The sequence below is a fragment of the Ruditapes philippinarum genome, unplaced genomic scaffold, assembly GCF_026571515.1.
Source record: "Ruditapes philippinarum isolate M1 unplaced genomic scaffold, ASM2657151v2 ctg582_1_1_1_1, whole genome shotgun sequence".
Lineage (NCBI taxonomy): Eukaryota > Metazoa > Mollusca > Bivalvia > Venerida > Veneridae > Ruditapes > Ruditapes philippinarum.
This window is the reverse complement of record NW_026867385.1, coordinates 420,426-433,956: the sequence shown is the minus strand read 5'-3', so window position 1 is coordinate 433,956 and position 13,531 is coordinate 420,426. Positions and strand designations below refer to the sequence as shown.

The 13,531-nt window shown below is 31.0% G+C and overlaps 1 protein-coding gene across 1 annotated transcript in view; it reads right to left on the bottom strand.

The window, feature by feature from the left end:
• The window catches only part of LOC132735928 (uncharacterized), a 35,405-nt gene extending 23,350 nt beyond the window's left edge, over window positions 1–12,055 (bottom strand). Inside the window, exons 1-3 of the mRNA XM_060722967.1 lie at window positions 11,705–12,055; window positions 8,931–9,004; window positions 178–263 (exon numbers count right to left, since the gene is read on the bottom strand). Coding sequence (XP_060578950.1) covers window positions 178–263; window positions 8,931–9,004; window positions 11,705–11,873 — 329 coding nt within the window. The 5' untranslated portion in view covers window positions 11,874–12,055. The remainder of the gene's footprint in view (window positions 1–177; window positions 264–8,930; window positions 9,005–11,704) is intronic.
• Window positions 12,056–13,531: the final 1,476 nt, after the last annotated feature.

The window sequence follows — 13,531 nt, the reverse complement described above, 5'->3', positions numbered from 1 at the left end:
GGGGAAAGCAGACAATTCTAAATTATTAAAAATACAGATACATTGAAGTATGAAAATAAAATCATAGATAAGATATTAATTTAGTCGTTATCATAACTTATTTTGATGATAAACCAATGAAATAATTTCATAAATATTAAATCACAAAATATTTTGTCATGATGAAATTATACTTACGTAGGATCTGTTGTGGAAATAAAGCCATTTGTGAATCTATGAATAACCGACTCATTTGCAGCCAATAGATTTAACGCAAATCCCCCCTTAAATTAACAAAACAGTTGGTTAGATATTTCAGTGGTCAAAAAGTATGCAAACTTTGCACGGAGATCGGAGTAAGTTATTAATATGGGAAAAAAAGAAGAACTACGATATTCTGAAACGAAAATAATAGGATATAAACCGTGTAACTGACATATTGCTAACTGAATCAATTTTTCATATAATTATATTATATCTATAACATTGGCTTTTATATCATATCTTAAGTTGTAGTTTTTGATGTTGTTGTTGTTGTTGTTGTTGTTGTTGTTGATGATGACGATGGTGGTGTTATTGTTGATGTTGGTGGTAGTGATGTTGTTGATGTAGTTGTTTGTGGTAGTGGTGTTTTTGTTGATGGTGGTGGTGTGTTGTTGTTGTTGTTTCATAAGGGCAAAAATCAAAGATCGTGTTAACATTGCGTTCAGCAACCATCACCGAAAATTAGCTGCTGTATGAAAGCTAAACATACACCCCTTGGAATTACACTATAATTTTATTACAACAACGATTTGCCTCGTTTAACAGCTGCAAGGGTTATACCTATATATTTTATCTGCTTAGTTGAACAAAATAAAATGTATTCAATGGTTGAAATATTATTGAAAAGAGTTGATGTTCTACATTCTTTACATCGGTTAAATTTTGTAATATAGTAATGTGTTAGACTAAATACACCAATATATTAAGTAGATTTTTTAACATAATAATTTTGCTACTGAATTCTAATGTTGAAATATATTGTTTTGTGTTTTTTATAATAACTTAAGGGTGTGAGCAAGGACCTCATCCATCTAAAACATTCTTAAACGACTGTGAATGCGGCAAACTGTCCACTAGAAATAGTCTTTAAAATATATCTTATTTTAATTTCAATAATTCTTGTGTTAAAAAGTGAGAGGGTACCTGTGATATAAAAATTCAAATGAAGAGAGGTAGCCTGTGACGCTGCAAAACCGAAAGTAGGGTGTTTTTATGATTTTTTCATTTATTTTTGACAATGTACTGCCATTTGTCCGAAGATGACATGTATATGAACATATTAAATATGTATGATGCATATATAATCAAGCCACAGGTTCATTTCAGCCCGAAAAGTATGTCGAGGTGATGGGCGAAGCAAGACATGTTGATTTTTTGTAGCTTATTGTGAAGTCGCAGTGCATGAAAAACGGGCACATGACAAATCAGCACATAGATAAAACTTTCTAGTGTTCCGTGGTATACATCTTTTCCACGTGTCATACTTCCTTTCCATATTACAATGAATTTTTACTGGCTTGTTATCCATCGCTGGTATGTTTTGAGTAGAGAATGGCCTGTGCATGTACAAAGAGGGTACCGTTTCAGCAGATTTTGCAAAGAGGGTACCGATATGGATATGCACCGTGTAATGTAAAATGATACGATTTATTGATATACTTATCTGACTTTAGTACTGGTTCCATGTTCATTATATCAACTGTTAATATTAGTAGCAAATACGTGTACTTCTAAAATATACTACTTCTTCCTAATAGCCATAACTTCTTATATCATTTAAAGGAACATTATGCGTCAGAAATGAATTTTTCTGTCTTTTTAAGAAAGGAGCACAAACATGATTGTTGTAACATTAAAATAATGGTATTAGAGCATGTTAGATGCTTTACACATGAAGAAAGTATAGCACTGAATGTGAAAATTGTCATAAAAGTAGCAAAATGTAAACAAACTAGTATTTTGACATGCATATAAAATACTAAAACACTGTAACTATACTTATAGCCAACAATCGATTGGAACAAAGAGGGTTCAGATATAAAGAAAAAAAGTTATTTTTTAAAACTTTTACAGGACACTAAAAATAAAAAGTTTTTGAGAAATTATATTAAAGGCATATCTGGGGCATAATGGGCCTTTAAGCTTTTTGACCAGATTGTCAAAAGCACAACAAATTATTGTTATTTTCAAATCAAGAACAGAACAGAACAGATACTTTATGAAGATTTATACATTGTACATCATCTAAATTACAATATTTTTTACAAGCATGGTGTGATTAATAAATTCAATGTAAGCTGTGTTTATAACGAGATACATGCATTATATCTTGCATAAATTATTTTTTGTTCATTTTCGTCTTCGTCTTCTTCTTTAAGACGTGATTATAATGATAAAATATGCGGTGCAAGGAGCAAGAATGCATCGGGCAAAATGGATCTTCGTTTTACTTTTCATAAGTTCGCATTTAAAAGGTTATTGAAAGTAACGAAAAAAATGTATGTTTTGCCCGGAGCTCTTTATTTTTTAAAGATGTAATAGATAGTTATGCAACGATAAGCGAAATTAGTATGTAGAAATTTAGAGCATGAATTGCATCGCACTGATAACATACGGGACAAACTTATAAATAAACAGGGCATATTTCTGTATTTATATCTTGAACTAGCCTCTAAAAATCTAAAATGACTTTTACTCTTCTGGAGGACTCGCCCATATGGGCAACCGGTGGTGAGTATAAATAAACCCAAGTACCGTTGCCTTGATCAGCTCCCTTGGTTTAAACAAACAGTGATCGTGTTACTAATAAGTCTTTTATATTAGTTTAAATTACGAAGATCCGCACATACCAAGTAATTTCGTAAATCACGTGATGCTATATAAATAAATCTGAATACATTTACACGCTTCAAAGTTTACGTATACACTATTAACAAAAGAAAAGAAGTTTTTATATTACTGATATTAATCTATATTATAATGTATACACCAGTTTAGTGTTATTCATGTTTTCAAAAGAGTCGTCGTTTATATAAATTTAAATCTGCATGCCTCCAGATGAGCCAAAGTATTTCAAGAAAATAAAAAAATTGAAGAAACATGTTCTAAGATAAAGATTTAAGATTCAAGTAATAATTTGCATTTGCAATATTTATTCCTATATTTCTACAGCGTGATTAACGCAATAAGGGTTATTTTTGCATATTTTGAGCTCTTTTTGGTAATTTACATCGATTGTAAGTGTAAGTAGTATAAGAATGACCAATGGTTAACTTTACTGGACCTGTTTTAAGAAACCAAAAATTAAAACGTTTTGAGAGATAGAAATTACAAAAAACTATCGGTTATCTCAGTTTTGGGGCTTATTGAAATTTCAAATGACTTCCGCTTGTCATTGCACGATTGGCAGATGATATATATTTGCTAGTGTATTTTCTTAATGTCCTATATTATCTATAGGTAATATCGTCACAAACTATAATTTTATATATTGACGACAAGATTAATTTAGTATAAACAGTCATAGTTCGGTATGATAAAAAGCAGCCAATTTACATTTTCTTAAGAAATAAACATAGATATACAAGTAGTATAATTCTTATTTTCTTAAGAAATATACATTATAGATATGCAAGTAGTATCAATCTCATTTTCTTAAGAAATAAACATAGATATACAAGTAGTATAATTCTTATTTTCTTAAGAAAAGAAATAAACATTATAGATATACATGTACAAATATATCCTTTTTGTTATCCCATTATAGATAATATTTTTGTAACCTTACGTTTGAATTTTGTAATAATGTATATTCACATATCAAATATGAAGAAATAAAAATAACTTTCATATTATTGAGGTAGATATATACTAAACACTTTTGTTAATATCGGACGACTGTCGTCGACAATTCTTTTCTTTTTTTCAGTCACGAAAATCCGGGTATAGAGTAAGTAAATTTGAACATCACGTGATGTTTTTTAGAATATAATTGAATACATTTCTTGTAAAAAATGATATCCTTATTCTTTATCAAATGCGCAAAGCAAAACTTAGTTACGAATTGATGGATATGTGTAACTTTCCAATATGAAAGGCACATTATGTCTCAAAAATCCATATGAGCCGCGTCACGACAAAACCAACATAGTGCGTTTGCGACCAGCATGTATCCAGACCAGCCTGCACATCCACGCAGTCTGATCAGAATCCACGCTGTTCGCTTACCAACTCTATTACGAGCGTACAAGTAGAGAAACTGATAGCGAACAACATGGATCCTGATCAGACTGCGCGGATGCGCAGGCTGGTGTGGATCCATGCTGGTCGCAAACCCATTATGTTGGTTTTGTCATGACGCGGCTCATATGTTTTTAATTCTTTAGAAATGCCAAACATGTGTTTTATAACTGTTTGATAAATGTATTGAGAGCATGTATAAGATGTTTTATAGCTGAAAAAAGGAAAAGCTGAACATGCAGATGTGGCAAAATGCAAACAAAGTAGTAGTTTGACTTCCATACAAATTACATATTCACTTTGATATACCAATTGCCAACAAAACTAAAGATGCAAAAGATATATAGTTCATGTATATACCGAAATGAGTATGTTTTTCGAAACTGTAAAAAATACCAAAAAAAGAGTTTTTGAGAAATAAAAAAATGATAGCATTTTTAGCATTAAATCTTTAAATAATTATATTATGTAAATCAGTTAATGGTTATTTCGGCCTCATCAGGTCAGTTTAAACATATTTATTGCATATATAATATTATACAAATATGGACTTTTTAGCTGTTGAATATGATGTGATATGTACTGAAAAAATTAATATTGACCGAGGCGATAGCCGAGGTCAATATTAATTTTTCAGTACATATCACATCATATTCAACAGCTAAAAAGTACATATCTGTTTTATTATATAATTTATAAATAGCTTTTATATAGCTTATCACATACGACAGAAATCATTATTTTTCAGCTTGTCTACTGTTTCTATAATTTGGCCCTTTCCATTGGCATGCTAATCCCTATTGTTCTTAAAAATGAAAAATGGTTACTAAAATAGACTTATTTGACTCTTATGTACACCCCACTCAACGTTTTTTTCAGAATAATAACAACAAACTTGGCGTGACGTCACGTCAAAGTCTCGCGTCTTTTAGGGATTTCCAGAAAATCTATTTTTAGAAGAAAAACCGGTGAATATACTCTGAAAATCTATTTTTAGGAAAAAAAACAGTGAATATACTCTGATATTGACCTGTTATTTTTTACAAAAAGTTGCTTGTTAGCCAATCAGGGAAAGGCATTTCAAAGCTATTTATAGATTATATAATATAATCAGATTATTGTATTCAAACATTTTAACAACCATACTTTCATATGTTCCCCCCTTTCAACAAAATATGAAATGTTCATGAATGAGAAATAAACCTACTGAATAGAGAACATCACGCATCATGATTAAGATAGATTAATGACCTTAACGTAGGTCGATAGTATGTTGGTACTGCTGGATGCAACAAATTCAACCAATGCGAACACAGCGACCAAGATCAGCCGACACTTCCGAGCCGTCTGGACATGGGCTTCACGGTTCGCTTTATTCAGTCGATACATGTTTTGATATTTTCCCTAAAAATGATGAATGGACTCGTCCAGTTTAAAAAGATGGGGATTAGGCAAGTCCATTTGAGATATTTAGCAGGAAGTTTATTTTTATAACGAGTTAGTTTCGTTATTGATTTATTGCATGGTTTATATCTTCACTTACGCTTCGAGCTATTGAAAATATTAGATAATTCTAGATATGTTCAATATTCACTAAAACAATCAGAAAAATGTGCATTCAACTTGTATCACTCCCAATATAAATAACATTTATGTAAAATATACCTACTAACGTATATACGTAAGTACATTCTTTTACGTTGGTAACCGTTTCTATAACGAATGGAGTGTGTCAGTTACTTAATCAGTATAAAGAGAACCGAAGCGTCTAACTATTTCGGCATTTGCCTTCTTCAAAAAAATAAAATAGATAAACTGAAAGATCCTGTATGTTGTAATTTAGGTTGTTACCACATTTCATTGAAATTTTATATATGTATGAAATTATGCTTCTAAAACAATTTTCAAACTTAGAAGAATATGTAAAATATGTACGAAAAATATTTGTCCATATTATATGTAATCATTAAAATATATATGCATTCATTTCTTATTGAAAACTGACTTAGACTTAATAGAAAATAAATTTCTAATTACCTCCCTTTATTTACATGAAATGTAGATTTTAAAATATTTTTACAAATAATGCTTTTTGAATCTTCATTTGAGCATTATATATATTACAGTGAAAACCCTCAATTAAGACCACCATCGGAACTGGACCAAAGTGGTCTTAATTGCGGGGTGGTCTTAATTGTGGAAATTCTTATCATTGCTTACATACTTTATGACCATGGTCTATTTAAGTCATTTTGTATGAACAAACAATATGTAAGCTGCAAATACAATATAAAAGTATGTTATATTTTAACATCAAATGGAAAGAAATAAATTTAATATCAAATTCTTTTTAATCTGATTTCAATATTAATTATTATATGATGTATATTATTCACATATCATATAAGACATTATTCCTTCACAAAATAAATGTGCTAAAATCAACATTAAACCACTCTAAAATATACTTTCTCACCTTATTTCATTTAATATCTCTTAAATAACAGTTCTTGACACCTTGTGTAATCAAGTGTCATGCCTAAGAGCAATCAAGCATATAATAACAACATAACAACAAATTGATGATCTAGCAAGGTGTTGATTTTAATATCAGTGGTCTCAAAAGTGAGGTCTAATAAAGAACATAACAAAGAATTGGGACTGAATTTGGTGGTCTTAAAAGTGGATAAGCGAGGTGGTTTTAATTCTGAATCATGTAACCATTGACTTAAAGAACAGAAAATTCCGTTCTTTTAAAAACTGGTCTTAATAGCGGGGTGGTCTTAATTCCGGGGTGGTCTTAAGTAGGGTTTCTACTGTATATGAAACCATAAAAAAATTGCGTTACAGGATCTTTTAAAAAATGAGAGAAAAAATACTGTTTGGATCACAATATCGTTTTGAATCTTCTATATAAATTATATTTGTACTGCAAAGGGTTTGCATTATTCAATAGTATACATTGAATCAATTATAAACCAAACGAATATTTTTGTATCGGTTGCGAAGATCAAGCATAGCAACCATAACTTGTGTGCATACTTCATAAGAAAAATAAAATACCACCAGACGAAATGTTTAAATCGGCGAATGATTGACTTACAAAGATAGCAGCATACAAAGATTTGTATCACTTTAAAGCGTTCTAATGCAAATTTCCTTCTTAATCTTTGTACTCGTTATAACTCGTGTTATGCTGTATTTTTTTTCATTTGATTCTTTCAAAATACTTTTCGTAAAATTATTATATTTTCTTGTTTATTTTATAAAAAGTTTTTAAATTATTGAAATTCAGAAATATGTAAATTATCAATTAGCCAGACCTCTGACATGTTTATTGCAATTTACGTGTCTGACACATTTATCTTTACGTCACATGTATGACAACGTGATTATTATCATTAATTTTATCTACGACATTTATTTGAAGTTTTGTTATCAGATTATCTGTTTGACTTAAAGAAAGGAATTAACAGGCCGCTGACTTTTGACATCTGGCGTGTTAATCAGTCTTAATCGAACCATTTTTAGTGGTCAAATCTTTAATTTCATATTTGATAAAATGTATTTTCATTGGTTAATATTTTCTTGTTTAAGGGTCATTTTTTCATTAGTTAATTATTGAAACCTTTCTTACAATTATTTTTGTATTAATAAATGAGCTGAACTTTTTGAGATAGAGAGATTCAAGCAGTCAGACACTTAACATGTGACGGTTAAAGTCCGCAGTTTTCTGCGGTGCAATATAATGTACATCTATTGTTGTTTTCAACCGGTTGGAAATATTGTTATAAAGATGACAAAAACTTTATAATAAAAACGGAAAAATGGACGTACTGAGTTGTGTTTTTATAATAACTTAAGAATTTTTAAATAAATACAAAAGATGAGTGACTGTTACAAGTTGACGGAATGTTATTATACTATGGAGAAATACGGCAAACAATTATCTGTTAAAGTATATCATGGACTCGGAAACCAAACCTACCTCCAACCTCCTACCAACCCCATCCCGATTAAACACCGCACCACACTCGTACCATTCATTTTTAATAATACGCTCCTGTATATATTAAACTTTCCATCACAATCATGTCACTGCCAGTTGTTTGAAAATTATTTAATAGTTGTCAAATAAAAAATAAAATGTAGAGGTATGCAAGAAAAAAAGTGAGTGAGTGAGTGAGTGAGTGAGTGAGTGAGTGAGTGAGTGAGTGAGTGAGTGAGTGCATATATTTTGAAGTGACGTAGCTATAAGCGCGTACTTGAAGAACAAAATCTAAAGTACTCTAAAATTACTCTAAAGTTTTCTCCTTTTTTTAACAAACTATACCATTAATATACCAAAACGAAGAGGGTAAACAAACATAATAACAGTTATAAATAGATTTTAAAAATACAAAACAGTAGAAAATACGGAAAATGAGGGTAAGCAATTAAATACTCACACGTTAAGTTTTGATTTTAAGTTGGAAAATGGAGGGAAATACATATAAGGCAAAATTTAATATAGAACTTCGAATTATAATTGTTTCCCTTTTTGTACAGAATGTTTTTATTTTCTATGGGACACAAGGGAATATATCAAATGTTACATTAATTAATGTGAATTAAGATTTTTTAATTCCATGCTCAAATTCGTATGCACGTGATAGTGTTTAACTTACCCTGTGAGGATATGCCACATGCCACGTGACTGTGACTTCTTCGTTGGCTAGAAAGTTCGTGATTGGGCCGAGACCTGAAAAGATGACGTAATGTGCAATGATATTTATTATTATTATTATTATTATTATTATTATTATTATTATTATTATTATTATTATTATTATTATCATTATTATGATCATTATTATTATTATTATTATCATTATTATTATTATTATTATTATTATCATTATATTATTCTTCTTCTTCTTCTTTTTCTTCTTCTTATTATTATTATTATTATTATTATTATTATTATTAATTATTATCATTATTATTATTATTATTATTATTATTATTATTATTATTATTATTATTATTACGGTTATAGTAAGGTAGTTCGATAATCATACATTGTTTGTTGTGTTAAATTATCTGTCCAGGCGAAAAATCAAAGTACAGAAGTACAGATGGCCTAGCAATATGTTTCTTAACAAGCATATACAGTGTGCACTACTTTTGGGATATTCAAGAGAATATGGGGGAAAGAAGTACTATGAATTTCGTTTTTTTATAGAATATGTTCTAACATAGAATATTATGCAGATAGATTTGACATTCTGATAATTATTTGTTCATTCCTTCATGTTTTTTTTTTCAATTTCATAACGCGATTCTTCTACATGATCGCGGTTTCTTGTGCTGCGCGAGGTGAATGTGTTTGTGCTGTTACTGTTTAATGCGTCTGCTGACACGTATGATCATGCGCATGGGGCAATTGGAACGTCCTCGGCTATTATCTATAATTACCTCGGAGTTAATACGGATTGAAAGTAGTTCTACCACGTGGTTTGAAACAGAGAGTGAAATCTTCGATTATGTAAAACAAATTTATATATTTGACATCCAAAGGAAAATAAAGTCTGTTTCGTTACAATTATGATTGAAAATATGTCTGACAACCATTTTAATTTAAATATACCCACTGATGTACAATTTTAAACAAATGCGACTCAATGTCAACAGGTTGGCATTTTGTACTTTTGGTTTCTTCAACCATAATAATAAATATATAAATAATGCATTACTTGCTTTTGTATCTATGAATTGACTTATTTTAGCTGGGCATTTACTCGATATATTGGAAATAAACTTGTCAACAACTCCCAGCATTAAATTACTATTTGTTTAGACCGAAATACCGTATTCGTTCTTTGTATTCATACTCCTTATCCGAGGACTGGCGGAAAGGGCCGAAAAGTTGCGATCGGCGCGAGAGGTTGCCCCGAGAAAATTGCACAGTTAGGAAAACTAGTTAGATCAATTAATTGAAATTCAGGTAATAAAAATGAATACCATTATAAAATATTTAATAACGTATTATTGAAATGTATTTGTTTAACGCTTTGTCGTAGCTCGTGCTGTGTAAAACCTGTAACTTATTCATGATCCGAGCATAAATGATGTGCCACAATGATTTCCAATGATAGTGCCATTATCGAAACTTACGCATGCGTAGACGGACATCGATGCATCTTAATTTACAAAAAAACAAGGACAAACAAGATGTTTGCCATATTGTTATGAAGGTTTCAGTTTCACATGACATATATTTATTTCGGGTAGTATGTACACTATCAAGTAGCAAATTAATTTTTGCTAACTCATCGAGCTTACTGTACTTGAACCGATATAATTATATCATGACACAACGAGTGAAAACAGGTTTTAAAATGTGTTGACAATACACTGCCGAGAAACTTCAATCTACAGCAATATTACTTTATATACTTAATATCAGTTACTTAAAGCAAAAACCAACTGTCTTAACTAACAAACAAACAAACAGACTTAAGTTTCAAAATGTATAATATTGTAAACAAGCAATGGTAACTTTGAGAGCAAAAATGCCATGGGACGCGATAAATATCTCAATGCTTATTTAAGTATATTTATATTTCAAAATCGATAACGTTAACAATATTCATAGCCATGAAGATGTAAATAGGTTTAGGGCAAGGTGTAGTCCTAAGTGAGTATATCTGTTGATAAAATCGCCTCACTGAGAAAAACAACATTTGATCCGCGTCACGACAAAACCAACATAATGGGTTTGCGACCAGCATGGATCCAGACCAGCCTGCGCATCCGCGCAGTCTGATCAGGATCCATGCTGTTCACTGTCAGTTTCTCTACTTGTTATAGGGTTTGTAAGCGAACAGCATGTTGGTTTTGTCATGACGCGGCTCAATTTTACGTTTATAAAAAGATATGCCAATAAACTTCTTTATTAATCGGACCTGTCGATATTATTTACAAAAAACACAGCGTTTTTTTTTCATTGCAATTAAAAGAAAAAAGGCATGACTACGGTCAGATTATCTGGGCGACGAAACAGTGTTTGAAATGTTAACTATATTATGTACAATGCGTTTTATGCATCGTAATGCATTGCTGCATTTAGCCGGTCTATAGATACGTATGTGTATAAGCATAAATTAGCAAAAGTATATAAGTTAAAATATAACCATACTTGTTTTGATACCTATAATTTCAATCAATATCTACCTAAATCTACAGATTGCTATTCGTTGAGCTCAAAGCAAATGTATTGTAAATAGTAAATTTTTAAATACACTTTTTTTTTAAACGACCCTGAACTGAAAACTCTAAAAACACTAATGTAAATATTGATTTTTCAAAGTTATCTGTTTGTAATTATTATTTTCTCAACTAAAAACAGTATTAAAGATATCTTTTCAAATAAAATGTCTACTTATTTAAATGAACTTACCTTTCGGCATTCCACAAGGAGGCGGGGTTCGCACTACATCCAGAAAATCCAAGGCGAACTTGCGAGCCGGGGGATATGTTATCCGTACGTGTCCATAGACCGGCACCGTCAACAAACAACATATCACAGAATAAAACAATAAAGCACCCGTGCTAAATCCAGGAGGCATTTTAAACTCTCCTTCAAAATATATACCAATTAGTTGAAAACGCACCAATAATCTAAATACTTTAACGCCAAGTCTTACTGTATTGCGTTTATGATACAACTTATGCGACAATAATATAAAGATAGTATTGACAAAACATATTTGTTAGGTTCTTTATTTAAAAAAAACACAAGCGTTCCGGATCGGAAACACGGAACGGCTATAAATAGAAATAAGCAATGACCCGCAGTAATATACAGTACAGAAATCAGTACGGGTTTACGTAAAATGAAAGATTTGTATACGAAATCTGATTTTCTATATAGTTTTTTTTCTCAATTATGTAAAATCGTGATGTCCTGGGAAGAGATTTTTGTTATTATTATTTATTACTTTAAGTCATAATTCCGTACTACAGGGACGTTTTTTGAACTTAAATGTTGCAAGTTAAAAGTACACCAGGATGTACTTAAGATTAAATAAAATTTGAACAATAAACTGAAGGGCTTTTGTTCTCCAAAATAGTACCTTTATAAGAAGTCTAATGAAAGGTCAGTACATGACTATAAAAGACAAATTGATACCTGAGATAGTTTGAAAAGGGAATGGCACTATGGCATGACTCTTGAGAATTTATAATTTTGCAAGGACATGACGCCTTGAGTACATAACCTTGAATTTTATTGAATGATACGAAAGTGCAAATCTGTCATTAAATTAATGGTTAAACCAATGGCAATGAGAGTCACAATGAAATATGAGGATCATAGGTTCGAGCCCTGCTGGAGTCACAACCATATGAGAGTCACACTGGTTAGTTCCAGGAAGTGATCTCATGCGTGGATCAAATATGCTACTTACAATCGGGCTTAAATATATAATTTATCTTTTTTGCATAAAATGTAAATTTGTCTTCATAGAATATCAGGATCGAGATCGAAAATTTGCAGTAAGAGTTGAAAAAAACTTTTTATCCTGAGATATTTTTATCCTAATTTAATCCAAATACCGGATGTGCTTGTAATTTGGATTCTTATGTTTTCTCTCTATTCTGAATTGAGTTTGCATGCTGGTTATTAGTTTCCTAGTAGTGTTAAGGTTGTTTTTTTAGTTTTTGCGCACATAACTCACTTTTAAAATTGTAATATCTGCAATAAACAAAGACTAAAGTACTGCATAAACAATTAAAATAAAATGGTATTTAAAACAAATGATTTACTGTGTGGATATCGGTAATGTAAAATGGAGGGAGGATTTAAAACATACAAGGGGAGTAATCAAATATATCTAATATATGAGCCGCGTCAAAACAAAACCAACATAATGGGTGTGCGACCAGCATGGATCCAGAGCAGCCTGCGCATCCGCGCAGTCTTATGAGGATACATGCTGTTCGCTATCAGTTTCTCTACTTGTTAAAGAGTTGTAAGCGAACAGCATGGATCCTGATCAGACTGCGCGGATGCGCAGGCTGGTCTGGATCCATGCTGGTCGCAAACGCACTATGTTGATTTTGTCGTGCCACGACATGATCTTGTGTGTGGATTTCGATTATGTAGAATGGGCGAGGAGATATATTATTTTCTTACCTTTCTAAGATCATATTCATTCAGTTAAATGACTCCGGTTACGCAATATGGATTTCTATAGCGCAAAATGCATTTCGGGAGAGCAAAATG